Below are 27,210 nucleotides of genomic sequence, written 5' to 3' on the forward strand. Positions count from 1 at the left end.
GTTTTTGCGGTACGTGGGCCTCTCACTGTTGTGGCCTCTCGTGTTGCGGAGCACAGGCTCCGGACACGCAGGCTCAGCGGCCATGGCTCACGGGCCCAGCCGCTCCGCGGCATGTGGGATTTTCCCGGACCGGGGCACGAACCCGTGTCCCCTGCCTCGGCAGGCGGACTCTCAACCATTGCGCCACCAGGGAAGCCCCTATAGATGTTTTTAAGTAAGGTGGTCTTGAATGTTATGTAAAATTGAAGACTCCCAGTTAAAATTTTTGCAGTTTGCTTCCTTTGGTATTATGCTTTTTTTTTTTTTTTTTTTTTTGCGGTACGCAGGCCTCTTACTGTTGTGGCCTCTCCCGTTGCGGAGCACAGGCTCCGGACGCGCAGGCTCAGCGGCCATGGCTCACGGGCCCAGCCACTCCGCGGCATGTGAGATCTTCCCGGACCGGGGCACGAACCTGTGTCCCCTGCATCGGCAGGCTGACTCTCAACCACCGCGCCACCAGGGAAGCCCTGGTGTTATGCTTTTAAGAAATATCTTTGATTTACAAAGTTTACTCTGTGTGTGTGAGTGTGTGTGTGTATGTGTCTGTGTGTACGCGCGCACGCATACACACACTCCGTGAAGCACATTATGAAGCCATTTGCAGTTACCATTTGGTTTTATTACTCTGGAAATCTCAAGAAATTAGGATTTAGTTGTGCTCAAGAGTTCAGGCTGTCTTTTAAAAACTGGCTTTGATGACTGAATATGACATAAGTACTAGTAGTTATTACTTTTGCTGAATATTATCTGGTAAATATTTAGTAATTTTTCTCACCTTTCAGACATGAACTTTTGAATTCAACACGTGAAGACTTACAGCTTGATAAACCAGCTTCAGGAGGTAGGTCTCCAGACTTGTGTCAAATTGTATGTCAAATCAGAACATGATGTACAAGGAATATTGTCCAGGATTCTCTAGAATAATAAACCCATTTTGTTTTTAATAACCCATTATAAATAAATGTAAACATCACATTTCTGGATAAACTATAAAAGGACCATGTCTGTTCTATGTTTGAGATACAAAATTTTTCTGGCATAATGTATTGAACAGTTTATTATCCTAGTCTGTAGTATCCTAGTCTGTATTAGTATCAGTTGAATGATCATCCATCATTATACCCAGGAGTTAAAAAGACTTATTTCTTAGAGTACGTAGCCATGGGCATCATCACTTGTTGGTTAGATGTATTTTGAAGGAAATCCAATCATGATCTGTTCTCTTAGTTGCTTTTGCTCTGGAGTGGAGGGAGTAGGGTAGGGATATAAAATGGAAATTGCATCACTTAGAGTTGGTGTAATGAAAGGATTGCCAGCATTATTGTGGCCCCAAATTTATCATCACAAAAATCACCTGCTAGCTGATCTTGAGTAAAATGAATTCTATTTCCTAGCTTCAGTGGTGACACTTTCAATTTATCTCTGTAAAATCACTATTGTGAATTTTCATTTTGTTATTGTTTTGTTCTTACACATTTTATTCAATGTCAGCACTGTTTTAATAAACACATTCTAAAATCTTAGAAGTAATTTTAGTTAGAACAGAAAAACAATACCACCTATTTAGTAACATTTAATAATTTATTAATGTCATCAAATTGAAGAATTTGTGTATATTACCCTTACAGTAAAAGAAGAGTGGTATGCCAGAATCACTAAGTTACGAAAGATGGTAGATCAGCTTTTCTGCAAAAAATTCGGTAAGTTTAATTTTCCCCCCTAGCTAAAGTATATTACAGAATAACTTTTCCAGATTTTGCTTTAAGAAAGTAAATACAATGGATGACTCATTTCCAGTTTCCTTTATTGTTGCTTTTTTAACGTATACTATGAAAAGTTTTAAATCTGTACAGAAGGGAAGAGAATACTGTAATGAAAACCCACGTACTCTTGACTAAGTTATTTATACCGTGTACAGGTTATTCGGCACAGGGCATTTCACAGTTTGGGAATCCTTTTGTCTTCGTACCTTTTAATGGTGTACCACAGTGGCATCTAGGGGACCACCAGTAGCAGTGTGTCCCTGGAAGGCAGGCTGCTGCTTAGCAGTGTTTTGGTTGTCTTGTTTGTAGTGCTTGCTGTGCTTGCATCCCTAAACACTTAAAATACTCAGGTTTGGTTTATCATTGCAACATCTTTTGTTGCCAGAAGTAACTCCCTTGCTTTATTGTACTTTTCAGCAGTGTTCAACATAGTTGTCTTATTTTTTTTCTTTCTTAAGCATTTTTTTTTTTTCTTAAGCATTTTAAACTATTCTTACGGAAAGTTTCAAACGTTATTGACTCTTGGTTTGTTCCTGGGTTTCTTCATGTCTTATTGGCTGTCCTCTTCATTCTCTTGTTGGTATCTCCCTTGAGTCCATTCTTTAAATCTTGGGGTGCTACTCTACAGCTCAGTCCTGAGCCCTCCACAGATAGTCCCACTCTATCTTAAAAATAGAGTGTTGTCTATATTCCTGATGACTTTCACATTCAAGTTTCTAGCCCTCTTACACCACACCTTTATATTCACCCAGCCGTTTGACAGCTCTTCAGACTTCACGGGTCCTAGATAGAGTCCTTGATTCCCCCTCCAGCATGTTCCTTTCCCAGTCCTCCCAGTGGCACCACACTCTACGTAGTCTTCCAAGCCAGACCCCCTAGCGGTCACGCTTGATTTCTTCATTTCCACAAGGCCTCCTGCTGACTCTACATTTAAAACACACTGCAAATCCATATCTTTTTCTTCTTCACTGCTGTCTGTCACTGTAGTCAAAGTCAATGCCCCAAAGCAGCCAGATTTTACTGCCTGCCCTTCTAACATAAACCACGAAGCACACTGTATGTCATCACCCTTTAATTTTTCTTAAAGCACTAATGGCTACCTTTTTCCTTCCACTACAACACAGTTCAAACAGCAGCCCAGATCTTGTCTCTCTTGGCTATTAGTAGAACAGTGCTTGGGCAGATACTCAACAAATACTGAATGGACCAGTGTCATTAAAAATTACTCAGAAGGGGGCTTCCCTGGTGGCGCAGTGGTTGAGAGTCCGCCTGCCGATGCAGGGGATGCGGGTTCGTGCCCCGGTCCGGGAGGATCCCACATGCCGCAGAGCGGCTGGGCCCGTGAGCCATGGCCGCTGAGCCTGCGCGTCCGGAGCCTGTGCTCCGCAACGGGAGAGGCCACAGCAGTGAGAGGCCCGCATACCGCAAAAAAAAAAAAAATTACTCAGAAGGACTTCCCTGGAGGGCCAGTGGTTAAGACTGTGCCCTTCCAAAGCAGGGGGCACGGGTTAGATCCCTGGTCAGGGAACTAAGATCACACATACCCCTCGGCAAACAAACAAATAAATAAAAGTGTGACTCAAAAAAATTTTTTTTAATTAAATAAAAATACATGGAACAGTTTTTAAAAATTACTGAGAAATTCCTGAGCCTTGAGAAGAAGTCAGAGTGTAAGTTTTTTCTCATCAATATCCTTGACCACCGAACATGAATGTAGGACCTTAATGAAAATGTATCTCCTCGTACATCTGGTCAGCAATCAGCTAATGAACAATAAACTAGAGAATCTTCACCACTTTAAAAATCATTATATTTCCAAGACATTTAGTGAAATAAGATTATGAACCTTATTTGTCATTTGAGATGCCACCATAGTGTCATCATAATCGTAATTCATGAGTAGCTGACATAGGATAATGTGCATCTGCATTAACAGGCTTAAACTTTGGCCTCACATTTAGTTCTAGAAATTCAGCCTGGGGTAAGAAACAGCCAATCCTATTAGATCATGGGTGCCTGCCAGCCAGCCATGGCACCCATGACTTTTCCCTCATGGAAGGAGAAAGCTGTGTGTGAGATAGTGTACTCATAGAAAGAAAAATTGGCCTGTAGAAAGTATTTTCTCATTGTATCAGAGCTAAGAAAATAGATAACTCCTATGTATTGTTACATTACAAACAGCAAAATCCTGCTTGTGGCCTCAGGTGGGTCATTTGGGACTGGAGTCACTTTAGAGAGTGAGAAGCCAGCAGATTGGTGCTTTCTTTAAGGTTACTGAAAGGGAAAGAAGAAAACGTAAGATTGTCTGTCATATCAGACACAAGTCTTGAAAGTTGTATAGCAGCAGCAGCAGAGTCATTCAGCACCTGTGAACCCCCTAAGTGTCAGGTGCTAAGAACTCAGCAGCACAGAGGATGGTGAATGCTTCCCCTGGGAAGCATTCATTTATAACTTAGGGAAATATGCATAGCAAAGCAACCAGTAAATATGCAGTATATTAGAAGGTGTTAAGTGTTCAGGAAAAAATTAAGCAAAATGAGGGGGATAGGGAGACAGAGGGTTGGTTACTTAATATAGGGGAGACCTCGTAGATGATGTGATGAACACTAATGCACTTGGCCTTCCTCTTTTCTGTAACTTGTGCTGTTTCTCTCTCAATTCCAACAGTTTGGTTCTTTTTTATTTTATAGAAAGTTTGTTAGAATTAGGATTTTGTTCTTTTTTGTTATATTTAACAGAATAATTACAATTAATATTACTCCCAGGTGTGAGTGTGAAAGCCTTTACCATATTTTAAAAGAGAATATTTCTTTTCACAGCCATGATCTAAATTACATTGTATTTGTTTTTTCAAATACACACTCCTTACTATTATCAAAGAGATCCTATACTTGAGCCCTTCAGATTTGGTGCTAATGAAATGAAGGAAGAAATTAAGACAGAAGGCCTTTGAATTTGAGAGGAAAGTCAAACTAACAATCAAAGAAATGCAGATGCTTCAAGGAGCCACTCTTTTTTCAACCATCAGATTGTAAAATGTTTAAATGTAACTCAGAATACGAGGGAGACCATAAGTGCTGATACTTTGTAAATTGTTTGGATCTTTCTTCTTACAAGCTCTGTTTGGATGTGGCTTCATAGTGGGGGTTAGTAATTACATTTTTACATTTTAAAATTTCAATGCCACACCTATTCAAAAGTAGAAAAATAGTACAATGCATTCCCATATACCGATTTTTATAATCAGTGATGTTTAAGATTTTCCACATTTTGTTCATCCTTTCCTCTTTCATTCCCCTTGTAGGAATTTAATAAAGCATATCACAGGCATGGTGTCATTTTCCTTGTTCAGTGTGCGCCATTGAACAACACTTTTATTTATATTATTTTATTTTTGGCTGTGTTGGGTCTTCGTTGCTGCGTGTGCGCTTTCATTGGTTGTGGCAAGCAGGGGCTACTCTTCGTTATGGTGCACAGGCTTCTCACTGTGGTGGCTTCTCTTGTTGCAGAGCATGGGCTCTAGGTGCACGGGCTTCAGTAGTTGTGGCACACGGGCTCAGTAGTTGTGGTGCACGGGCTTAGTTGCTTCACAGCATGTGAGATCTTCCTAGACCAGGGATCGAACCCGTGTCCCCTGCGTTGGCAGGTGGATTCCCAGCCACTGCGCCACCAGAGAAGTCCCAACATTAACGTTTTAAATACAGTCACAGTGTCCTCATCACACACTTGACAGAATTAACAGTCTCTTTGCTCTTATCCAGTCCTTCATTGAGTTTCCTCATTTATCTGAAAAGTATCTTCTAAGTTTTTGCTTCGAACCTGGATTTAAACAATAAAGTTTCGTGCCTTAATTTTGCTTGATATGTCTCTTTTAATCTAAACCAGCCTCTGCTTACTATTTTTATTTGTCATTCCATGAATTATTTCCTTGGAAAATGGTACACTGATGAGGTTTGAGGGGTAAAGAACAGTAATCTTATGGTTGCAATACAGATAGAAGTATAGCCTGAAGTAAGTTAGTGTGCAAGAGCCATAAAAAGTTTATTGTACTCATGAAGCATTAAGTAGCAAAATTCTGCCTCCGGATATTTGAAAAAGTAGTATTTAAGTTGCACTCTTTATTGTTGGTCATGATTTTCTTCTTTTTATTTATTCTCAAAGATACTGAGAATTTTAAAAATAAGATCTTAGAGGGACTTCCCTGGTGGTCCAGTGGCTAAGACTCCACGCTCCCAATGCATGGGGCCCGGGTTCGATCCCTGGTCAGGGAACTAGGTCCCACATGCATGCTGCAACTAAAGATCCCGCATGCCGCAACTGAGACCCAGCGCAGCCAAATAAATATCTTTTAAAAAAGAATACATAAAAATAAGATCTTAGAGCTATTACAATGGCCTTAGTATCAGGAAACTTAAATTCACCAAAAGTTACTTCTTGATCATGGGTCATTTAATATTTGCATTTGCTGTATTAAGTCTATTTCAGTAGTTGCTGTTGATATTTTCAGAGTATACTTTGCTTTTTAAAAAGTTGACATATACTTTGCTATGGATTGTAATAAAATACGATTTCAGCAGAAACTTAATCTCCAGGCTTTTGTATTGCTTTTCTTCTGTAAAGCTGAAGCCTTAGGGAGCACCGAAGCCAAGGCTGTACCTTACCAGAAGTTTGAAGCACATCCTCATGACCTCTATGTGGAAGGACTACCAGAAAACATTCCTTTTAGAAGTCCCTCGTGGTATGGAATCCCAAGGCTGGAAAAAATTATTCAAGTGGGCAATCGAATTAAATTTGTTATTAAAAGGTAGGATTATAATTTGCAGAAACAAATTTAATGTTGTCATTAAGAAAAAATTAATTTTATAAAAATGGGCTTTTCCCCTTCCCAGTTGGACTTACTCTCCATATTTAAGATTAAGGTATTACATTTAGATTCATTTTTTGAGCAAGTGTCTATGCAGTGCCAGGCACCAGATGTACAAAATTGGGTGCACCAGGAATCCTGTCCTTGGGAGGCTTATTATATAGATCAGTGCAGTAAAGTGCTACTTGAACACTTTAGGGGAGAAGGCAAGGGTGGCATGCAGTTTGGTCACTTGTGCATAGAGAACGCAAGAAGGGGGTTCAAATAAAGGAAGTAACATAGGTAGGTAGGTGCAGGGAGGTGTCAGATGTACTCGAATGTTCGGCTAACCACACCATTCTGTATGGAAGGATTGATGACCTTGAGGGTATAGCATGATAGACAGACTGAGGTGGCCCAGTGGAGGAAGGCTTTCTGTCCTTTGCAATCAGCAGAGTATTGAAGGGGTTTTAAAGCTGATTCCTCTTAAAATAATTTGAATTGGACCTTAAGAGGGTTATTTTGGCTTGAGTTTGAAGGCTAGCAGAATGGGTAATTTGAGGGCAGGGAGTGGGAACAGAAGGCCCATTTAATAAAGAAGAATTATCGTTGGGACAGAATTTGTTTGCTGTTTGGGGGTTGTGCATTTGTATGTCTGTTTGTTGGGACATGCTTTAGGGTGACATAGCTAGATATATCTACCTGTATTGTGCTCTAGTTCATCTGAAGTTTCAGAAACAGGAGGTCGAACTGCTTTGGGGCAAAACACAACTGTTTTGCACAAGTTAAGCTTAAAATTCCTTTGAGGACATACAGGTGGTTCCACCTGAATCTTTGTAAATTGCTACTTTAAGAATAATTAAAGTCACCAAAATGATATTGTCACTGCAAATGAAGGTGGAGTGAACCACACTGGAAATTAAAGTGGGCTTAAATGCTCTCATCCTGATGTCAATTGTATTTTTACAGACCAGAGCTCCTGACTCACAGCACTACTGAAGTTACTCAGCCAAGAACGAATACACCAGGTAAGATAGTTGTGAAATCCTTCTTAAAAGCTTAAGTAAGTAGTTTCTAAGCTTTTATTAATCTTTTAAAGCCACGGAATTCCTCTTTTTTCTCCCTTCCACCCAAAAAGTCTTTTGTGGAAGGTCAATACAGGCACTCCTTGATTTATCCACATGAACATAAGCAGTCTGGGGGGAGCTCGAGCTCTGGATTTAGACCGGTGGTATTTAGTAGAAATAGAACGTGCGTCACAAATGCAAGCCATATATGTCATGTAAAATTTTCCAGTAGCCAAATCTGTTTTTCATCCTGTAATCAACATAATACATGATGAGTTAGTTTACATTTTTCATTTCATTTATCTACATTCTTTATTTGAAACTCTGGTGTGTATTATACACTTACAGCACATCTTAATTCAAGTAGCGACATTTCAGGTTGCCCACATGTGGCTAATGTGCCAGACCATGCAGATGTAGGCCTTAATCTATTCACAAGGACCTTGCTTTTAAAATGGCAAATGCTGTGATTGCAGCAGCTGTGCTGACATCATGCCCAATAGAAAAGAACTTTTTAAAAGTCTCGGTCTCAGTTGTCTGAATGGTTTTATTTTCTTTGAGGTATACGTGTGCCTTTATTTCTTTCCCATCTTTTTGTTTTCCATTCCATAATGTCAGAAAAAGTGACCACAACTTGTAGATCTTCTACAACCTTAGGAACTTCTATTGCTAAGAACCAGTGGGTGTTTCTGAATTGTTGCAGTTAATCTTTTCCCTCCCTCTCTCCCCTGCTCCCTCCCTCCCTCCCTCCCTCCCTCCCTCCCTCCCTCCCTCCTTCCTTCCTTCCTTTTCTTTCATTTTTTGCAGTTAATCAATTTTGTAAATGCTAAGGTGAACTACTATACAGGAGGGGTTATTTGTCTGAACTGTAATACTGATTCTTGAGCTTTTAGGGTACCTGGAGGCAACCGGTGAAGGTCACCAGTATGCCAAATAGATTGTATATAATCTTTTGTTTATCATGGCATGAGAAGTATTTGAGAAATACTGTACTAGGGAAACAGACTATCTTGTGCCCAGAATCCTGCCGGGGAGAAGACAGAGTTGAGGCTTAACTTCTCAGGCTGAGCAGCAACATTAACCCAGCAAACTCCCCAGAGTGCTTTTGATCTAGGCAAAGAAACAAAATATTGGCGACAAATTGAAGATTGGACATGACAGACTTTGCTAAGCAAAATAATGCAAAGAAAACTATTCCCAAAGGTAGTGCTTTAACATGTATTAGTCTGAGTATGATGAAAGTCTATGTAGGAGTCTTTGTTTCGCAAGACAGACCTCAAGTTCAAGCTTGTGATTAATGTGATCACTGCTTTTATTAGGAGCAATTCTAATAATGACTGCAAATTGAGGATGTGAAACATGTATTATTGGAACGATCTGTAGGCACCATACAAGTTACTCCGAGGATTTAGTAATATTTTCAGTAGTACTTGATCTACTGTTTTCTAGCATAGATGGTTACAGGCCTATTATCAAAAGACTCTCCATTCTCCCAATTATTAACAATGCTTGGCCTTCTACCATTCGTAGAAGACCTTGGAAAGAATCAAAGGTTGTCCTTCTTCACTGCAACAAAATGTTACTGGGTCTGCCAGTCACCTAGGCGTTAGTCTTGCTGGGCCAGTTCAAGTCCCAGCATACCTGACAGAAGAATTGTATTAGTCCTTGCCATCAGAGACGTCTGCTTAACTCTGAGGTAACAGTTGTATGCTTAAACACACGTGGGTGCACTTTGTTCTCAATTTGGTAAAAGGTAGATGTCACGTGAGAAAGTTGGGGCACTAGCCAGATAGCTGAGCTTTGAAGGGGAAGAATGAGAAGGTACTTGGTTCTTGTGTAGAATGGTACAGAGATCTTTTTGTATTAGAGCAGCAAATACCAGAGAAGGAAGTGCAGGGTGAGGCAGAAGGGCTGACTAAGCACCAGGTTAACAGAAGCCCTTTACCTCGGAGAAGGAGAGTCTAGATATTGTTATAGTAATATTCAAATTTGGTTTATACCAGACTGACTTCGTCTGGTCGAATGGCCGAGTTACCATATTAAACCCTTGAGATGCTGGGTTTTCTTTTAAAGAAAAGGTTTTAAAGTACTTTCACAGTAAAAGTAAAGTGGAAATGAAAGATTTTCTGAGGCTCCGAACCTTTAGCAGTATTTTCAGAACTTCTCCAACGTTTCCTGTCGCCTTGTCCACAGACACAAATGGCTTTCACACGTGGTGCGATTCTTGCACTCTCTACCCTTTCCTCTTACTCTCTCTTTCCCTCCTTTCCTTATCCAATACCTCCAACCATCTTCCATTGTCTCCAAGTCTACCTCCGTCCTCTCCATCCTCAGCTCCAACAAACAAGCCCCGATTATCTGTCCAAGTAAGTGCCACCCTACGTGTCTTTTATAATAGCTTATTTTTTCTTTATTTTTATGTTGTATTTAAAAGGGGATGGTTATCTTATAAATGAGGGGTAAGGAAATAAACTGGATTCTGGATGTGAGTAGTGCTGAGTGACAGCTCCCTAATCACTTTATCATTTATTTCTTGCTGTGATTAGTGAAGTTTTCCTTTGTGTAAATCTGTAGGCACACGTGTTCGATAAAACAAGGAATGCCTGTTTAGAAAGCAAATACAAGTGAAGCTCCTCTGGTTGAACCTGGTATAGGAGGCCTGGATCTTTATATAGCTGGTCCTCCCAACCCTGAGGGTTCTTTGATGTACCTCCAAGAAAAAGTGTTTGAAAACCATTCATTCTAAATACTTACGAACAAGTTCTTCTTTATTTACAATGTAAACTTAAATTTGAATTCTATCTCCCTGTACTTCTGATATTTGACAAGTGCAGGAAATCCTTCTTTTCCTTATCTGAAGTTTTTGCTTTTAAGCAAAATTTTATTAAGAGTGTCACTGGATTGTACATCTAAAACTAATACAGTGTTATATGCCGATTATCTCTCAAGTTTTTAAAAAATAGCATCACTGGAAAGAACAGCGTCCAGTCTGATTTTGTGTCAGCATCCATAAGGGACATTGTTGATTAGGTTTATTTTTCCTTTCTAGTCAAAGAAGATTGGAATGTCAGAATTACCAAGCTACGGAAGCAAGTGGAAGAGATTTTTAATTTGAAATTTGGTAAGTAAAACACAGTGATTATGTCTTAATTTAAAAACATTAATGAAAGACAGTGTTTTGAATGAATATTATAGCAGTTCAGGACCTAAAGAAAGAAGGTCCCAGAAACTGGGTTTGACTTTCTGCTACTACATTCACTACTTAAACTGAGCGAGTTACTTTCTGTCTCCTGGACTCCGTTTTCTCGTGTGTCAGAGTGGGAAAGGAAGGGAGGAGTTGGGGAGGAGTCTCAGTTCCGCTGTCTGTACTTGTAACCTGGCTAACACCTGTGGCAAATAGGTTTCATCGTCTGTTTCAACGTAGATTTGTTGACAGCGGTTTCCTGGAGCGCTGTCTTGAGGATTCTGAGGAGGCTCAGCAAGAGTGTTTCAGTTGATTGGGTGTGTCTGTCATGGAGAAGGAAGTAAGGAGTGGAGTGATATCAATATTCCTGGGGCGTTGCCATCGTCGTTTTAATAACTGGTATTGACGTTTGTGTCCTGGATCAGGAATCTTCAGTACTCTTGACCAGTTCTGCTCAGATGCATCTTATGCACCTCTTATCTTTTTTCTTTTTCTTTCTTTCTTTTTTGTTTTTTTTGGGGGGGCCATGCCCCGCGCAGCTTGTGGGATCTTAGTTCCCGACCAGGGATCGCACCCTGCCCCTCGGCAGTGAAGGCACAGAGTCCTAACCACTGGACCACCGGGGAATTCCCTCTGATCTTTTAAACAGCAAACTTGCACCTAGATGATAACACAAGGGCTGGATAGTTGCCATTTCGGTAGTATGGCAGTGAAATGGCTGTAGTTCATTTCTGCCCAGAGCACAGAGACAATTTTGATTAATTATCCCTTTGCTTTGAAGTGGTAAAATGTTCCTCTTATATTTTAGGCTTCTTCGTCAACTTTACACAATATACTAAGCAAAATACCTATATTACTAAGTGGAAATTGCTAGATTGTTGGGAACTTTTGCACAACGTATTTGAGAATGCCCAGATGTCAACTACACTTAGTATGGCGATCATTTGACAATACATACAAATAGCAAATCATTATATTATACACTTGAAACTAATATAATGTTATATGTTCATTATATCACAATTTAAAAATATATATATATATATTAAAAACATAAACAGAGACTGCTATCAGACAAAACTAAAAGACTATAAAATTTTACCTTCCGTAAGTTATGTTCTCTTACACTTTCAGCTCAAGCTCTTGGACTCACAGAGGCAGTAAAAGTACCATACCCGGTGTTTGAATCAAACCCTGAGTTCCTTTATGTAGAAGGCTTGCCAGAAGGAATTCCCTTTCGAAGCCCTACCTGGTTTGGAATTCCACGACTTGAAAGGATTGTCCGTGGAAGTAATAAAATCAAGTTTGTTGTTAAAAAGTAAGTTCTCTTTGCCAATGTAGCCCTTTCTGGGATTAGAACAATCAAGGCATATTTCTATTTAAATTTTTTTCTAGCTTCAGGTTACGGCTAAGGCTTTGAAGTCCACGATGGAAAGCGTAGCATTGAGCTGCAGTCCTGGCCTTGTCCATTGCCTCCCATCCTTTAACTTGTCCTTGATTTTCTTCATCGGGACAAGGAGAGTTGTACCTGCCTCACATTGGTGGAGGTGAAGTTTGTTAAGAGATGCTATGTTGTCTCTTACTATTGATAGATACTTGAGGGCAGGATGAAAGTGCTGATTCTTATGTGCTCTGTTATTCCTGCTTAAACTTATGGGCAACTGAATTTCAGTGATTAAGTTTCTCATTTATATGTCTGCAGAATTTCAGTAGTTGAAGAAACTAAACTAGTGATAGTTAATTTTCATTTTCATGAAAGGGGTCATTTACTCTTCATAAAATCATTTAGCAGGCATTTGTAGGAAGGAAAAGTGAATTTTTTTGGTCCATAACGAAAGAAACTATTGTTACATTACAGAGTTATCATTGGTCATCACAATTTTTACTAGCTGTGAAGACCAATATTATACTGGCCACTGTAATGTTTCTTGGTTTTTTCTCTAGACCTGAACTAGTTATTTCCTACTTGCCTCCTGGAATGGCTAGTAAAATAAACACTAAAGGTAAGAGATTACGTATACCTTCATTATACTTCAGTGCATTAAAACATACTGAGTCGTTGGCACATATCTTTTGGGGGCTTTCGGTTTGTTTCTTTGCTTTTTAAGGTATTTTGTTTAATGAACCCCCCTCCTCCCTCTCCCTCCCTCCCTCCCTCCCTCCTCTCTGTCTCTTAAAAGTAAACATTTCATTGGCAGTTTCACGTTTGCCATCCTCCTTCATTCATGTTTCCACAGCTTTGTTGAGACTCATGTGGACGATTACACTACCAGTTTAATTCTTCAGGTTTCTTTGAAAAGAGCCAAACTGTATGAATTTTAATACTCTGCTTTTATAAAGCATCTCCTTCTGGATTTTTTACAACATGCAAAAGAAATTATATGCTTACTTTACAGCTTTGCAGTCCCCGAAAAGACCACGAAGCCCTGGGAGTAATTCAAAAGTTCCTGAAATTGAGGTCACTGTTGAAGGTGAGGTTGCTCTGTGGCCCGTTCCTGTCCGTTCTACAATTCACTAGTTAATCTGTTGCTTCTTCACTTTACTATTTATATTTTTATGCAAATGAGTTTTTATAAAACTTGTTTTAGGTGCAGAACACTTAACTGCGATAAAGCTAGATTTCTTTTTTTTTAATTAATTAATTTATTTTTGGGTGCATTGGGTCTTCGTTGCTGTGTGCGGGCTTTCTCTAGTTGCAGCGAGTGGGGGCTGCTCTTCATTGCGGTGCAGTGGCTCCTCTTGTTGCGGCGCACGGGCTCTAGGTGCGCGTGCTTCAGTAGTTGTGGCTCGCAGGCTCTAGAGCGCAGGCTCAGTAGTTGTGGCGCACGGGCTTAGTTGCTTCGGGGCATGTGGGATCTTCCCGGATCAGGGCTCGAACCCGTGTCCCCTGTGTTGGCAGGCGGATTCTTAACCACTGCGCCACCGGGGTAGTCCCAAAGTTAGATTTTCTAAATGTTTCTAATTAACGATTTCAATTACAAGGTGGTATTTCTCCACAGCCTCGCCACCACGTGTTACTTTCTGCTTTTTAGATAATATCCATCCTAATGGGTGTCCGTTCCTTTTTCTTGATGACTAGTATTTCATCGTGTGGATATACCATATTTTGTTTATTCATCGATTGATGGACATTGGTTTGTACTACTTTTTGGCTATTTATGAGTAATGCTGCTCTGAACATTCGTGTACAAGGGCAGTGATGGGTTAATGAAAAATGGTTTTGACCTGCCTTCAGATTAACAGAGAATCTCTTTCTGTTGTCTTACCCAAGCCACGGAGGACCTTGTCCCACAGTAGCTTTCTTTTGCTTAACCAGGGCTATAAATAGACCCCAAATTTAATTTATATTTGTTAAAATACCACAAAATAGTTGTTAGTGGTTTAACACTAACTAATTTGAGTAGTAAAGAGCTGTGTCCATGTTCAGGAACTTTTTGTCAAGAGTGTGATAGCAAGGAGGGACTTTTTTTTTTTCCCACCATACTAGTGTTTTCTTTTAAATTATACATCATGCTTGTAAATGGATTTTTTTATTACTTTAAAAATCAAATTTATTGAGTACACTTTATATGCGATAAAATGCACGCATTTTAATTGTACAGTTTGAGTTTTGAAAAATGCTTGTAACACTGCTTTAGTCAATGGATAGAACATCTCCCTCACCCTAAAACGTCTCACACACGCTCCTTGGCAGTCACTCCCTCACAGGCCAGGCCACAGGCAACCATTGATCCGCCTTTTGTCACCATGGAACACTTCTGCCTGTTGTAGAATTTCATATAAATGGAATCATGTTGTATCTTTTCTTTTTATGGTTGCCTTCTTTTGCTTAGCACAATGTTGTTAGATTTATACTTGCTGCATGTTTCAGTATTTTTTATTGCTGAGTATTACTCCATTGTATGGATTCACCAGAATTAATTTATGCATTTGTCAGTGGGCATTTGGGTTTATTTCCTGTCTTTGTCTAGTAAAGATGCTATATGAACATTTGTGTACGAAACATGGCATATGCTTTCCTTCTCTTGAATAGATATTTAGAGTGGAATTACTGGGTTTTTAACTTTCTAAGAAACAGTTTACCAAACTGATTGTATCGCTTTACACTTCTGCCAGGAATGTATGAGAATTCCAGTTGCTGCACATCCTCACAGTACTTGATATTGTCATTCTTTTTATTTTAGCCGTTCTAGTGGGTGTGTAGTGTCATTCACTTAAGCATAAACCAGAATGCCAGTTTATTGATTTTTGAATCGCAGGTAGATATTTCAGTCAGCTTAATTCTATCAGGTGATCACAAGTCTCTTCCTGTCTTTCCCTGTGATTATTAAAAGGCTGCTTTATGAACATGGAGTATAAAAAGAGATGTTAGTTGAGTGATCTTATAGTAGCCTGTTAAAGAAGTATGGTAATAGGATGTACTGAGTTCCTCTGTCTGGTTATTATACCTGCCAGGTCAACCAGGCTGCTAGATCCAGCTGGTCCAGAAATACTTTGCTTTTATCACTATGCTCTTTAAGGAAGCTGTGTTTTTTATTCGGGAGTTTGAAGTAATTAAAGATTAGAATGTTGAATCTTGATATTTTTTTCGATTCTGAGGCCATAGTCAGGCTTTTAATGGAAAACAACTGATAACCCATAACATTGTTTCTGTATATTACTAAGAATTCAAAGAAAGGATATGTCAGTGTCAGCTAGAGAATCCAAAGGAAAGCTTCATATAGGGGAGATGATATAGTTGTATCTAAAGTCGTGTTTATGTTCAAAGGCCGAAAGAAAAACATAAAAGGCAAGATAGGTAACCAGTGGCTTCAAAATGGCGTAATGAATCATTAAGTGAATTGAAAGTTCCTCAGATCAGCCAGAAAGCTAGATGTGTTTTGGGGGGAAATGCCTGATCATAGGGATGGAAGTAGGAAGATGGATGGAGGTCTGTAACACTGACAGCAGTGGCTGTTTTCATTGCAGAGTGCTTGTATACACACTGAACTGAACTTCTCCAGCACAGGTTGGACCTCAAGAGCATGTCCTAGAGAAATCACGAGCAGTACGTAAGGATGACTGAATATATGTGCTGATTATGTTTTTTGTTTACTTCTTTAGGCCCTAATAACAGCAACCCTCAAACCTCAGCTGTTCGAACCCCTACCCAGACTAATGGTTCTAATGTTCCCTTCAAGCCTCGAGGGAGAGAGTTTTCCTTTGGTAAATACGTGTTATGTTTTTCTTTATTTCATTATTTTAAATAAAAGGAGTTAGTAAAATATTTTACTAGTTGAATTGTTTTCTTTTTTTTATTTGGTGAGTTAGTATATATTAGCAATTCAAGGCACAGATTAGAGCCAGACTGAATTCACATCTGGTGCCAGGACTTTATAATTGTTTGACGTTGAGCAGGCTGCTTAACCTCGCTGTGCCTCAGTTTCCTTATCTATGAGTGGGGATAACATTACTTCCTGTTCCATAGGGTTATTATGAAGATTATAAATACCAGATCATTTAAAGGGTAAAACCGTATCTGGCACGTAGTAGATACTGTAATTGTTTTTTGGGGGGGTATTTTGGTTTTCATTTGTTTTTTTATTTATTCGTAGCCAACATATTAGTAATATAATAAAACAGTTAAATAATGCATCAGGATTAGAGTAGTTATCAAGACATGCCTGTGTTTAAAACCTATATATTTTTTATTTTGTATTGCTTAAAGATGCACAATAAAAGATGAAGAAGTTCCTGCCATTGGATGTATACTAGTAACTGTTACTAACATCTTAATCGCTCTTGTTTTTTGTTTTTTTTTAATATGCAGAGGCCTGGAATGCCAAAATCACTGACCTAAAACAGAAAGTTGAAAATCTTTTCAATGAAAAATGTGGTAAGTTTATTTTGAAATACTGTTATTAAAATATGAGGTAGCTTTTTTATAAAATAGAAAAATGTGAGCATAGTAAGATTGTTCAGCATTTAAATATTACTGTCATCAGAAGTGTGTGGGTTTTGCAGGCATGAATTTTATAATTTCTTCCACATTTCTGAGCACCAAGAAATTGAAGAAATTTTTCTAAAATTAATGTGATTTTTTAAAAAGAAAGGTTTTAGTAGCTGCAAAATGTAATTTAAAATGCGTTTTTTTAAAAAGACTTAGTTTTTTTTAAAGTTATAGATATGAGAACCAGTAAATGTGTTTTGTTTTTGTTTTTTTAGGTGAAGCTCTTGGCCTTAAACAAGCTGTGAAAGTGCCGTTTGCGTTATTTGAGTCTTTCCCTGAAGACTTTTATGTGGAAGGCTTACCCGAGGGTGTGCCATTCCGACGACCATCTACTTTTGGCATTCCAAGGCTGGAGAAGATACTCAGAAACAAAGCCAAAATTAAGTTCATCATTAAAAAGTAAGGAAATGAGATGAAACAAGATTGCCATGAGTTGATACAGTTTGATGCCGGGAGATGGCACATGGATTCTACTTTGGAGCTCAGCCAAACCTTAGGGTCAAAGAAGCTCTTTAAGCTGTACCTTTGTATATATTTTAAATTTTTCGTAACTGGTCAAGAGAGAGAGGGCTGTGGCTTATCAGGGGGATAACAACTTGGTTTAGTGAAGTCTATGCACAGTGACATATATATTTTTTAATATAAATTTTTAAATTTATTTTTGGCTGTGTTGGGTCTTCATTGCTGCGCGCGGGCTTTCTCTAGTTGCAGCAAGCAGGGGCTACTCTTCGTTGCGGTGCGCGGGCTTCTCATTGTGGTGGCTTCTGTTGTTGCGGAGCACGGGCTCTAGGTGTGAGGGCTTCACCTAGAGCCCTCACACTACTGAAGCCCTCACACCTAGAGCCATTACTTCCATTACTTCCATTACTAAGAATGTGTATTTATAGGCGTGTGGACTCTAGAGCATAGGCTCAGTAGTTGTGGCGCATGGGCTTAGTTGCTCTGTGGCATGTGGGATCTTCCCGGACCAGGGCTGGAACCCGTGTCCCCTACACTGGCAGGTGGATTCCTAACCACTGTGCCACCAGGGAAGCCTCACAGTGATATCTTAATGGTTAATACTACTGGAGTCTAGGCAGTGGTTCAGTTGGTTTTTTTTTTTTGCGGTACGTTGGCCTCTCACTGTTGTGGCCTCTCCCGCTGCGGAGCACAGGCTCCGGACGCGCAGGCTCAGCGGCCATGGCTCACGGGCCTAGCTGCTCCCCAGCATGTGGGATCTTCCCGGACCGGGGCACGAACCCGTGTCCCCTCCATTGGCAGGCGGACTCTCAACCACTGCGCCACCAGGGAAGCCCAGTGGTTCAGTTTCATAAAGCCCGTTTATTTCTCCAGCTTACAGAATATTTTAAATTTCTCTGCTGTTTGCTTGGACATCTGTGAATTATGCCAACACAATTGAAGTAAATGGAAATAATTAGAGTTAACAAAATACGTTTGAAATGAATTGAAAGGAATTTTAGGTTTTATTTATTAAAGGTTACTTCTGAGTTCCCTAAGGATGCTGTCAAATAATCAAAGCTGACATTGCCAACCATAATGGCCTCCCTCTGTACCTTCAGCCAGGTCTGTAGAGGCTAAGGCCCCTGCTGCTGCTTCCTAAGAGAGACAGTCTCTTGTGTTCAGGTTTTTACCGCCTGTCTTGTTTCCATGCTACCTGCATTTGGGTCTCTTCCTGTTTCCTTCTCCAGTCTAGCATACACTCTTTCCAGGATATATTGAAACCACAGGAAGAAGCTGTTTATACTAGATGGGGCTGGGGTGGATGTTAAAATCACAATTATAATTAGTCTTTATATGTGTGTTCCTTTAGAGAGCCATGTTACTTCTGTTCTTCCATTACTAAGAATGTGTATTTATAGAAAGTTGCTGGCTTTTTAAATCTCTTACTTGTTTCATTTTTAATGTTTTACTATTGGAATGTTAGCCCAAAAGTCTTTTCTCTTTTCTTGTTCTTAGGCCTGAAATGTTTGAGACGGCAATTAAGGAGAGCACCTCCTCCTCTAAGAGCCCTCCAAGTAAGCATTTGCTGCAGAAAACATGCTGTTAGACACTTACTTTGCAGCACTAATTTAGAAAACTGTTGAAAGAGTGGCTACTGAGACAAAACCAGGAAAGCTCATTCAAGGTTGGGGTTTGGACTAGTTTACGATTTTTAAGTTCTTTAATACCTAAGGATCTCCACATATCTGATGCTCTACGAAGGAAGCACCACAAGGAAGAGAAAAAAGTGAAAAACGTCTTTCAAGAAGCCTAATATCACAGAACAACAAAACATGACATGAAAAGGAACAAAGTTGGGTTAAAATACTATCTTTTGTAGTCTGAATTGTAAGCACTTTATTAGGGAAGATTTAATTACATCTGTATATGTTCTAATCTCAATTCTCTGTTTTAAGGAAAAATAAATTCATCGCCCAATGTTAATACTACTGCATCAGGTGTTGAAGATCTTAACATCATTCAGGTGACAATTCCAGGTATGATCTCTCTGCCTTAATCATAGTTTGTGGGGCTTCATGGATGTTGAATGCACTGCACATTGTATGCTGTCCCCACAAGCCCCTGCGGAAGTTATTAACCAAATACATCAGCTTGTCAGTTTATCGCTAAACAGCTCTTGGCAGTTATTAGACTCGGTATGAGCTAAAACCTGTAGGCCACCCAGGTGCCTGGGGTGTTGTTTAAAAAATTTGTATAAGTCGGCAAGCAAAGCTCTTCATAACTGCAGCATTGTCAGTTTGGTGTTATTATTAAATTGTTTGGTTAAATCATTTCAATCTTGATTCGTTTTTTAAAACATTCCAAAAACAGAAAGTGAAGTTACATAAAGCACTTAAAAATTTATCTGGTATTAAAATCGCATTATTAAGTTACAACTTTCTCTTAACCTTTTTAGATGACGATAATGAAAGACTGTCAAAAGTTGAAAAAGCTAGACAGCTAAGAGAACAAGTTAATGACCTCTTCAGTCGAAAATTTGGTAAGTTTTGCATTTGCATAGTATAGCTTGCAGTAAGCAAGGAAATTTTGTCTCAATAAGATCTTAAACGTAAATCACGCTCAGGTGGTTTTAATCTGTGCTTTTACAACACTCAGCTAAGGCGCCAGGTTCATCTGTGCTTTTATGCCGTTTGTCTTGCTATAGGTGAAGCCATTGGTATGGGTTTCCCTGTGAAAGTTCCCTACAGGAAAATCACAATTAACCCTGGCTGTGTGGTGGTTGATGGCATGCCTCCTGGAGTGTCATTCAAAGCCCCCAGCTATCTGGAAATCAGCTCCATGAGAAGGATCTTAGATTCTGCTGAGTTCATTAAATTCACAGTCATTAGGTACGTGAGAGTTCCTTGCTTGGTCATAAGAATGAACCTGCAGATCATTGAGGCTGAGTCATCTTCCAAAATGTAGTCATATGTAGTAAGTTTACTGTGTAATGAAATGAACTATAGTGAAATTCTTTAGTTACTGTACTATTAGATTCTTTCTTCCTTGTGCTGACTCAGTTCTCTGGTTTTTAAGGCAGGAGATTGTTAGCACACCATGGCCTGTGGACCAGCTCCAGCCTGCCATCTGCTTTTATTTTAGTTTTATGTCTTATTATAACCCAGTCACATCCGTTTGTTTACATATCGTCTGTGGCTGCTTTCATATTGCAGTGGCAAAATTAAGTAGTTGGGACAGAGACAGTGTGGTCTACAGAGCTGGGAATATTACTGTCTGGCCCTTTACAGAAAAATGTTGCCAGCCTCTGCCTCAGCATCTCGTCACAGGCTTTGGATCAGACAGGGATTCGACACTAAGTCACTTCTGTTTCCTTGTCTGTCCGGTGAGATTGTAGTTGTTTCCTTTGAGAGTGTTAGCTCCTTATCCACAGGGTAGGAATGGTGGTTACACCTGCCCTCTAACGGCATTGTGCGAATTACAGTCTTTGATGTGTGCTTGTCACAGTAAGTCTTACGGTATCCTTTTGTCATCCACCTAAGCAGAAGTCCCAAGTGCCCTTCACTCTTTTCTTCCACCTCCCCAAACTTAGCTGTTACTAAATAACACCCATTCATTGTCAAGTTCCCACTGTCTGCATAGGACCAACACTCAGACAGAGCTAATGTATTACCTTCCCAAGGCTTTTTCCTCGTTTCACTAAAATTACTCTATTCCCTTTGCATTGTTCCTATTCTTTTCCCACCATCTTGGTGTAGCATTTTCTAATAATGTGCCATATTAGTTATTCGTATATCTGTCTGTCTGTAGCTTAAAAACTGTAAGATTAAACAGTAGTGGACAGCTTTTCTCATTCTAGCACGTAAGCGACATGGGCTAAATGTTAGCTGAATACACTGAATATACATGTGAGCTCTTGTAGAGTAGAAAAAAAACTTGTGCAATTTGTTTCTCTCTTTAGACCATTTCCAGGACTTGTGATTAATAACCGTGAGTATTTCTTGAAGTCTTCTTGGTTTTGCTCTTTTCTGGGATGTGAGAAGGGGGTGGGCGTGTGGGTGTGTGCACTTGCACGCACACTTGCCTGAGAGTGTAACATTTTATTACTTCGCCTACAGCAGTAATCATTGAAAGTCATCGTTTTAGCCCTCAGTGTGCGAGGCACCAGGCACTTTCTAGATGTAAAACTGGGCGAGTTGCTTCACCTTTTTTAAATCTCAGTTTACTTATCAGGAAAATAGTAATGATATTAGTACCCATTCTGGGAGTTTTAGAGCATTTTAAATGACACATTGTGTGTCAGGCCTCTAAAACAGGGACCAGCAAGCGGCGGCCGTGTAAATAAAGTTTTATTACAGCACTGCCAGGCCCATTTGTTTATGGCAAACTGAACTGACCTGCAAAGCCTGAAATACTTACTGCCTCTTTGTAATAAAGCTTGTTGACCCCTGACCCTAGTATGTGCTCAGTAAGCAAAATCTATATTTGTTACTGTTTTTACTACTACTGTTATTACTTTTACTATTAGTTTGTAATTACTGGGCTGGAAAAAGTAAGTCTTTTAATGTGATTTAGCTACTTCTGTTGATATTTAGGCCTAGTGTCTGGCAGCCACTGGGCCCTCACATACTGTTGCATGAACAAGTGTAAGTGTTCTTCCAGCTCCCTGATGTTCATAACAGTTTAAACAGTGTTTTTTTTCCTAGCAAAACTTAACTATGCTAGTATGTTTTATGTTCTTCTGTTAACTTTGTTAAAAAATTTCAAAAGTGAGAATTATCCTTAACTAATACCATTAGCGTTTGTCTTTTTTCCAACTGGTATTATTCCATCTCTTTAAAATCCATCTGTATTGAGTATTCAATTGTATACTTTATTTGTTGGGAAAGTATTCAGGAGTTTTCAGTGGTCACTGAGCAGCTGAGCCTCGTGAATTGCTGGTTTGCCCCCTGAGCTGAGAATTGGGCCGCTGTTGTGCCTGCCCCCAGCCCCCTGTTCTGCTTCACACTGTTGATGCTGTTTTGTGGCCACCACACCTTCAGTGTCACGGATTTGGTTATACCTCTTCTGCCTCCAAGTTTCGAGTTTCACTTTATCACAAAATATATTTATTTGCTTTTTCCCCCAAACCATGAGTTCTTTTTTTATAGAATCTGTTTTTATATATTATACTGTCTATCTTGGCCAAGTATGTTAGTATCTGGGGATGTCAGTAATGAATGAAAGAGAGGTAAACCTTGCTTCATAGATTTTCGGTCATCTTTGGCATTCAGCTTTAACTACACCCGGGAGCTTTGTCATTTAAAGAAACCCCATGATAAGGTGTGGGGTTTCTTTGGGGGGAAAAATTTATTGATCCCAATTCATCTACCTTCTGTGTAATGTTTAATTTCAAAAGACACTGTATTTTATGCCTCCCTGCTCCTTTACCTTATGTTTAAAATGTTCAGTTTTGTTCTTTTCCTTGTGCCCTAGTCTATTATAGAATTTTATGGTAATTACTCTGAATTAGTTACTTTGATGGGACATACTAGAATTTTTAATATTTGTTCCCTTCTTGTCATAAGGAAGATAGTGCCTGTTATAGCAAAGTTGGAGCATCAGATTAGAGAATGTATGTAAAAGATGCTTTTCAAATATAACAACATACCATTAAATTATTACTTAAATGAATCTGCTTTCTTTTCAGAGTTGGTTGATCAGAGTGAGTCAGAAAGCCCAGTGATCCAAGGTAAATTAAGCATGGTACAATACAGAAGTATTCCTACTTAGTCAATAAAACAGGTCACATAAATTGTGTGGCCTCACATGCTTACATTTACCTAACTTCAAGGGAAGTTAATTCCACAGCACACACGTACACACATATGCACACACTCGTGCACATGCAGACTTGTTTGCTTAGACTCCTTTGTCTGAAAGCCTATATAAGCTCAAGCCATAGGTCCTCACTGAGAACTGGACCACATGCCATTTGTTCCCACCGTCCCAGGTCAGGAACCCTGAGACCAGTGGCGAAGAATGCAGTTGTGGGGTGATGGGGGGAGAAGGTTGTTTTTTAACTTGGCTTCTTATGCCATTTGTTTCCAGTGGTATAAACCAAAATTATGTTGGGCGGAAATGCATGCATTGTAGTTTTAAAAACTCCTTAGAAACAAAGTGTTGAGACCTGCTGTGTGATTCATTGAAAGTAACAAAAGGCTTTTATTAGAAGGGAGCCCACAGAAGAAAGGGTGGAAAGACATAGAGAAAGAAACTCCTACTTTCATGTTAGAGCTATGTTAATTAAGATTGTTATTTAAGATTTCGGTTGTGTAGGCAAATTTAACAGGTTTCAGAAAAGCAGGTTTTTGAGAGTCTGGTTGCGTAGCAGTGTATTTAATCCCAAGAATCTGTGGCTGCTGTCTCACCTAGACCTGGGCTTTGTGTACAACGTCTAGAGAGCTTTCTCCCTCTAGGCTCTTTAAATAACTGAAAGCAACTTTGGAAAAATGTTAAAGTAAAATCTTTATGTATTTCTCTTCAGAATCAGCTGAGCCGAGCCAGTTGGAGGTTCCTGCAACAGAAGGTAAAAAGAGTAGTCTGGTTGTCACAAATAAAGTGCCAAAGACAAAGGATTAATTGTGTTTCTAAAGCTGTTTAACTGGACCTGTGTGGTTGTTTTGTTTCTGGGTGAACTGGATTTGTAGTTTATGCCCAGAAACATTGTGTTTAGAGGTGACTCATGGGTTCTTTTCCTCCATTTTCCCCAGTGACTCTTAATGAATTCTGAAATAGTTGAATGACTGCTATATAACCTAGATACAGCTATTGTGGGTCCTTTACATGCATAATTAATAAAATGTTTGTTACTTTGAAAATCTTAAGTAACAAAATTTAGAACTTACTGCTAGAGAACAGTCTTATCAGTTTTAGTATCTTATAATTCCTGTTAAGTCATTGTAATGAATAGTTTGGTATGAGTAGATTTATAATTGGACAGATTTGCATTAATAGTGCAGTTAATCGGTTCCCTTTTGTTTCACTTGATAGAAATAAAGGAGACTGATGGAAGCTCTCAAATCAAGCAAGAACCAGACCCTACGTGGTAGACCTCTTCCCTCCTAGGGTAAATCACCTTCTGTGTCCAGGATGCCATGTGGTATCTATCTGAACCCACCTGCATATTCATAAGCTGAAGTGTTTCCCCTGCTTCAGCCATAAATGGCGGCCCCGCCTTCAGGGCACGTGAGGACAAAGTACAAGCATACTGGGTGGTTTGAGCTAGAAGATTCAAGCAGAGAGATTTTCCTTGGATCAATGTATGTCAGGCAGAGAAGGTAAAGCGCTTTGCCTCAAATGGAAAATGTTTTGTTTCTAATCTATAGGTTAAATCTTGTCCTTGCCGTTGGAGTTCACTGTGAGTCAGTGTGAACAGACTGACTTTTCCCCCTAATCGTAATAACAGTATTTGCAGAGACTGCCTGAGCTACACAATCCATCGTGCATCTTGCATAATTAAGTTATAAGCCTGATCCAGTTCTTCCGAACATCTTAAACTTGGCCAGGTTACTAGCCAGGAGGGGCAGCTCTAGACCAGGAGTCAGTGAAACTTGGTTTTCATGTCATATTGAACCACATAAGCCCCAGCTGTTGAATGTTTTCATGATAGTTAGAGGATACAGTTAGCTCTCATCTGTACCTGACACTCCAGAGACTTTTTTGGTCATGGAATTGGCCATGTACTGTCAGTCCATGGATTTAAGTGATAATTAAGTTGAGATATTAGTGAGTCACAAATTCCTATAATCAGATTAACCTGTTTTCTTGCTTGTTTGTTTTCTCTCCTATTTTAGCTTAAAGTATCAGTGGGTGAGAAGAGCTTTTCGGACCTGTTACTGCCCCAAGCTGTGTAATATACTTGTATAACAGAAATACCTTCTATACAAACCTTTTTTTCTACTTTTAGATAGAAATGTCTACTTTTTCAGCAGTTCTGTGAATTGAATTAAAGAGCAGAGTGACTGTAGATTTGGAATGGCTGGTTTACTTTGGAATGTATTATAAGGATTTTACAGCAGTGCTGGAAAAACGACAGGGAAAATGACAGGGATGAATCTCATCAGATTTTTTACGTATTCAGCAGAGCCTTCAGCTGTGGTGTTTGTTTCCCAATCAAGTGAAGATCTCTCCTACTGGAACATCTCAGCTTCTGCAGTGAAGAAAATAACCTGTGATAGTTCAGCTCTTTAGTTTTTCTATTTGAAAAGTCACTTAATTGATCCTTTTGTTCACGGTTCTCCTTAATGACTGAGTGAACAGTTAGTATCTGTATATTTGACTAAACCTTTTCCTAAGCTCTCTATCATGGTTCATATGTTTTTTATCGTAATTAAAAACCAACCATCTGGATCACCTAACAGCCAGTAAGAGGTCAGTATCTCAGCGTGTGGCTTATAGATGGAGTACAGAGAACCTCTTCCATCCACATTTACTTTTCATCCAAATAAAATGCATGGTGTAGCAGAAGTTCCAGATGAGGTATAAGTGTTTGGGCAAGCCGAATGACACTAAAGCCTCACAGTCGTGTAACCCGTTGTGGTGTGGAATTCTTTGGAACACTATTCCAGCTCGGATCAGACTCAAGGGCATCTCATTGCCTTCATTACTTTACAGTTCTGCTTGTAACACTGAGGCTCCAGTGTGGGGAGTGAGGGGTCAGCAAGCTGACTAGGCACCCTCGGATATTCTGCGCCATTTGTAGGAGAATCTTACATGTGTTGAGATTTCACAAACAGTAAGAGTTGTAAAATACCAGCTATATGAAAAGCTAGAGTATGTGATGGCATAGAGTTTTCATTAGCTTTATCGCAATATTCACGATGGAGAATTATATTACATGGTAGCAGAAATAGGCATTTTTATGTGTTGCTTATATTTTACCTCAAATTAAATTGTAGATATAGGGTAATAAATAAAATCCATCCATGCCTTTCACACACTAATTCATTTCTTTCTAAGGTGTTTTCATGACTGTGTGGGGAAACCTGGGGTGGCTCGGCGGAATGCAAGGCGAGCTTAGGTGGGCACGGTCCAGAGGCTCAGTCCCTTGTCAGGACACCACTGCTCACGGTGTGTCTGAGACTGCTGTGCCTCTGGGCTGAGCTGGGGCTGGAGCCCCCTAGCTTTTTATCTGTGACATGCCAACTGTATGCAGCAAACGCATGATGTTGGAGGTCAGGGTCCCTCCCCGGGTAGAGCCCGTATGTCAGCCCCTCCCCCATGAAAACCACACACTGGCTCCAGGTCTTCTCTGTCCCTCTCCACCATCACCCTCTGCCTCTCTTTTACAAGTGTGACCTCAGGGAAAGCCAAACTGGTTTGTTCCTAACTTACCAACCGACATTAGGAGGAGACAGCTGCTGCAGTAGAATCTCAGGGTTCCTTTCCCGTGTTCTTAAGGTGTTCACAACCTTGCTGCCTCCACCCACGCTTCCCATCCCAGCCACTGGAGAACCGTAGTCATCCAAAGGCTGCTTTTAAAAGGAGTTAAGCTTGTACATGTAACTCTTCAACAGAAAGTTTGCGGGAGCACAGACTTACAAGGAGATCTGTTTCCCAGTGCAAGTGTATACATCCAGTATGAAAATTCTGTATATATGCATACACACGTCTTTTGTTTTTATATATACTATTAGAAAGCTGCTTTTATATATATATATATATATATATATATATATATATATATATATATATATATAAGTTTCTTAACGTCTAGCAAGTGCATCCGTTTCTGTACTGCGGACAACAGCACAGAACCAGTGCTGCGTCCTCCTCGTGGTGACACGCAAAAGGTTTAAGAATGCTGTCCTGTCCCGTTCTGCCTCTCCTCTAAACAGGCTTATTGG

General features: G+C 39.7%; 1 protein-coding gene across 4 annotated transcripts in view; it reads left to right on the top strand.

The window, feature by feature from the left end:
• GTF2I (general transcription factor IIi) overlaps window positions 1-26,294 on the top strand; it is a gene marked incomplete at its 3' end in the record, with an annotated part of 95,946 nt that extends 69,652 nt beyond the window's left edge. For all 4 annotated transcript variants that reach the window (XM_082670479.1, XM_082670481.1, XM_082670480.1 and 1 more), the window contains 20 exons: window positions 822-880; window positions 1,668-1,739; window positions 6,423-6,606; window positions 7,615-7,673; window positions 10,762-10,833; window positions 12,031-12,214; window positions 12,841-12,899; window positions 13,293-13,367; window positions 16,000-16,101; window positions 16,706-16,771; window positions 17,101-17,284; window positions 18,842-18,900; window positions 19,282-19,362; window positions 19,782-19,865; window positions 20,031-20,214; window positions 21,285-21,313; window positions 23,013-23,054; window positions 23,850-23,891; window positions 24,356-24,431; window positions 25,159-26,294. In XM_082670479.1, the coding sequence (XP_082526605.1) occupies window positions 822-880; window positions 1,668-1,739; window positions 6,423-6,606; window positions 7,615-7,673; window positions 10,762-10,833; window positions 12,031-12,214; window positions 12,841-12,899; window positions 13,293-13,367; window positions 16,000-16,101; window positions 16,706-16,771; window positions 17,101-17,284; window positions 18,842-18,900; window positions 19,282-19,362; window positions 19,782-19,865; window positions 20,031-20,214; window positions 21,285-21,313; window positions 23,013-23,054; window positions 23,850-23,891; window positions 24,356-24,414 (1,696 nt within the window). The remainder of the gene's footprint in view (window positions 1-821; window positions 881-1,667; window positions 1,740-6,422; window positions 6,607-7,614; window positions 7,674-10,761; window positions 10,834-12,030; window positions 12,215-12,840; window positions 12,900-13,292; window positions 13,368-15,999; window positions 16,102-16,705; window positions 16,772-17,100; window positions 17,285-18,841; window positions 18,901-19,281; window positions 19,363-19,781; window positions 19,866-20,030; window positions 20,215-21,284; window positions 21,314-23,012; window positions 23,055-23,849; window positions 23,892-24,355; window positions 24,432-25,158) is intronic.
• Between the last annotated feature and the right edge of the window lie 916 nt (window positions 26,295-27,210).

The sequence above is a fragment of the Grampus griseus genome (genome assembly GCF_964374135.1).
Source record: "Grampus griseus genome assembly, chromosome: 14".
Taxonomy (NCBI): Eukaryota; Metazoa; Chordata; class Mammalia; order Artiodactyla; family Delphinidae; genus Grampus; species Grampus griseus.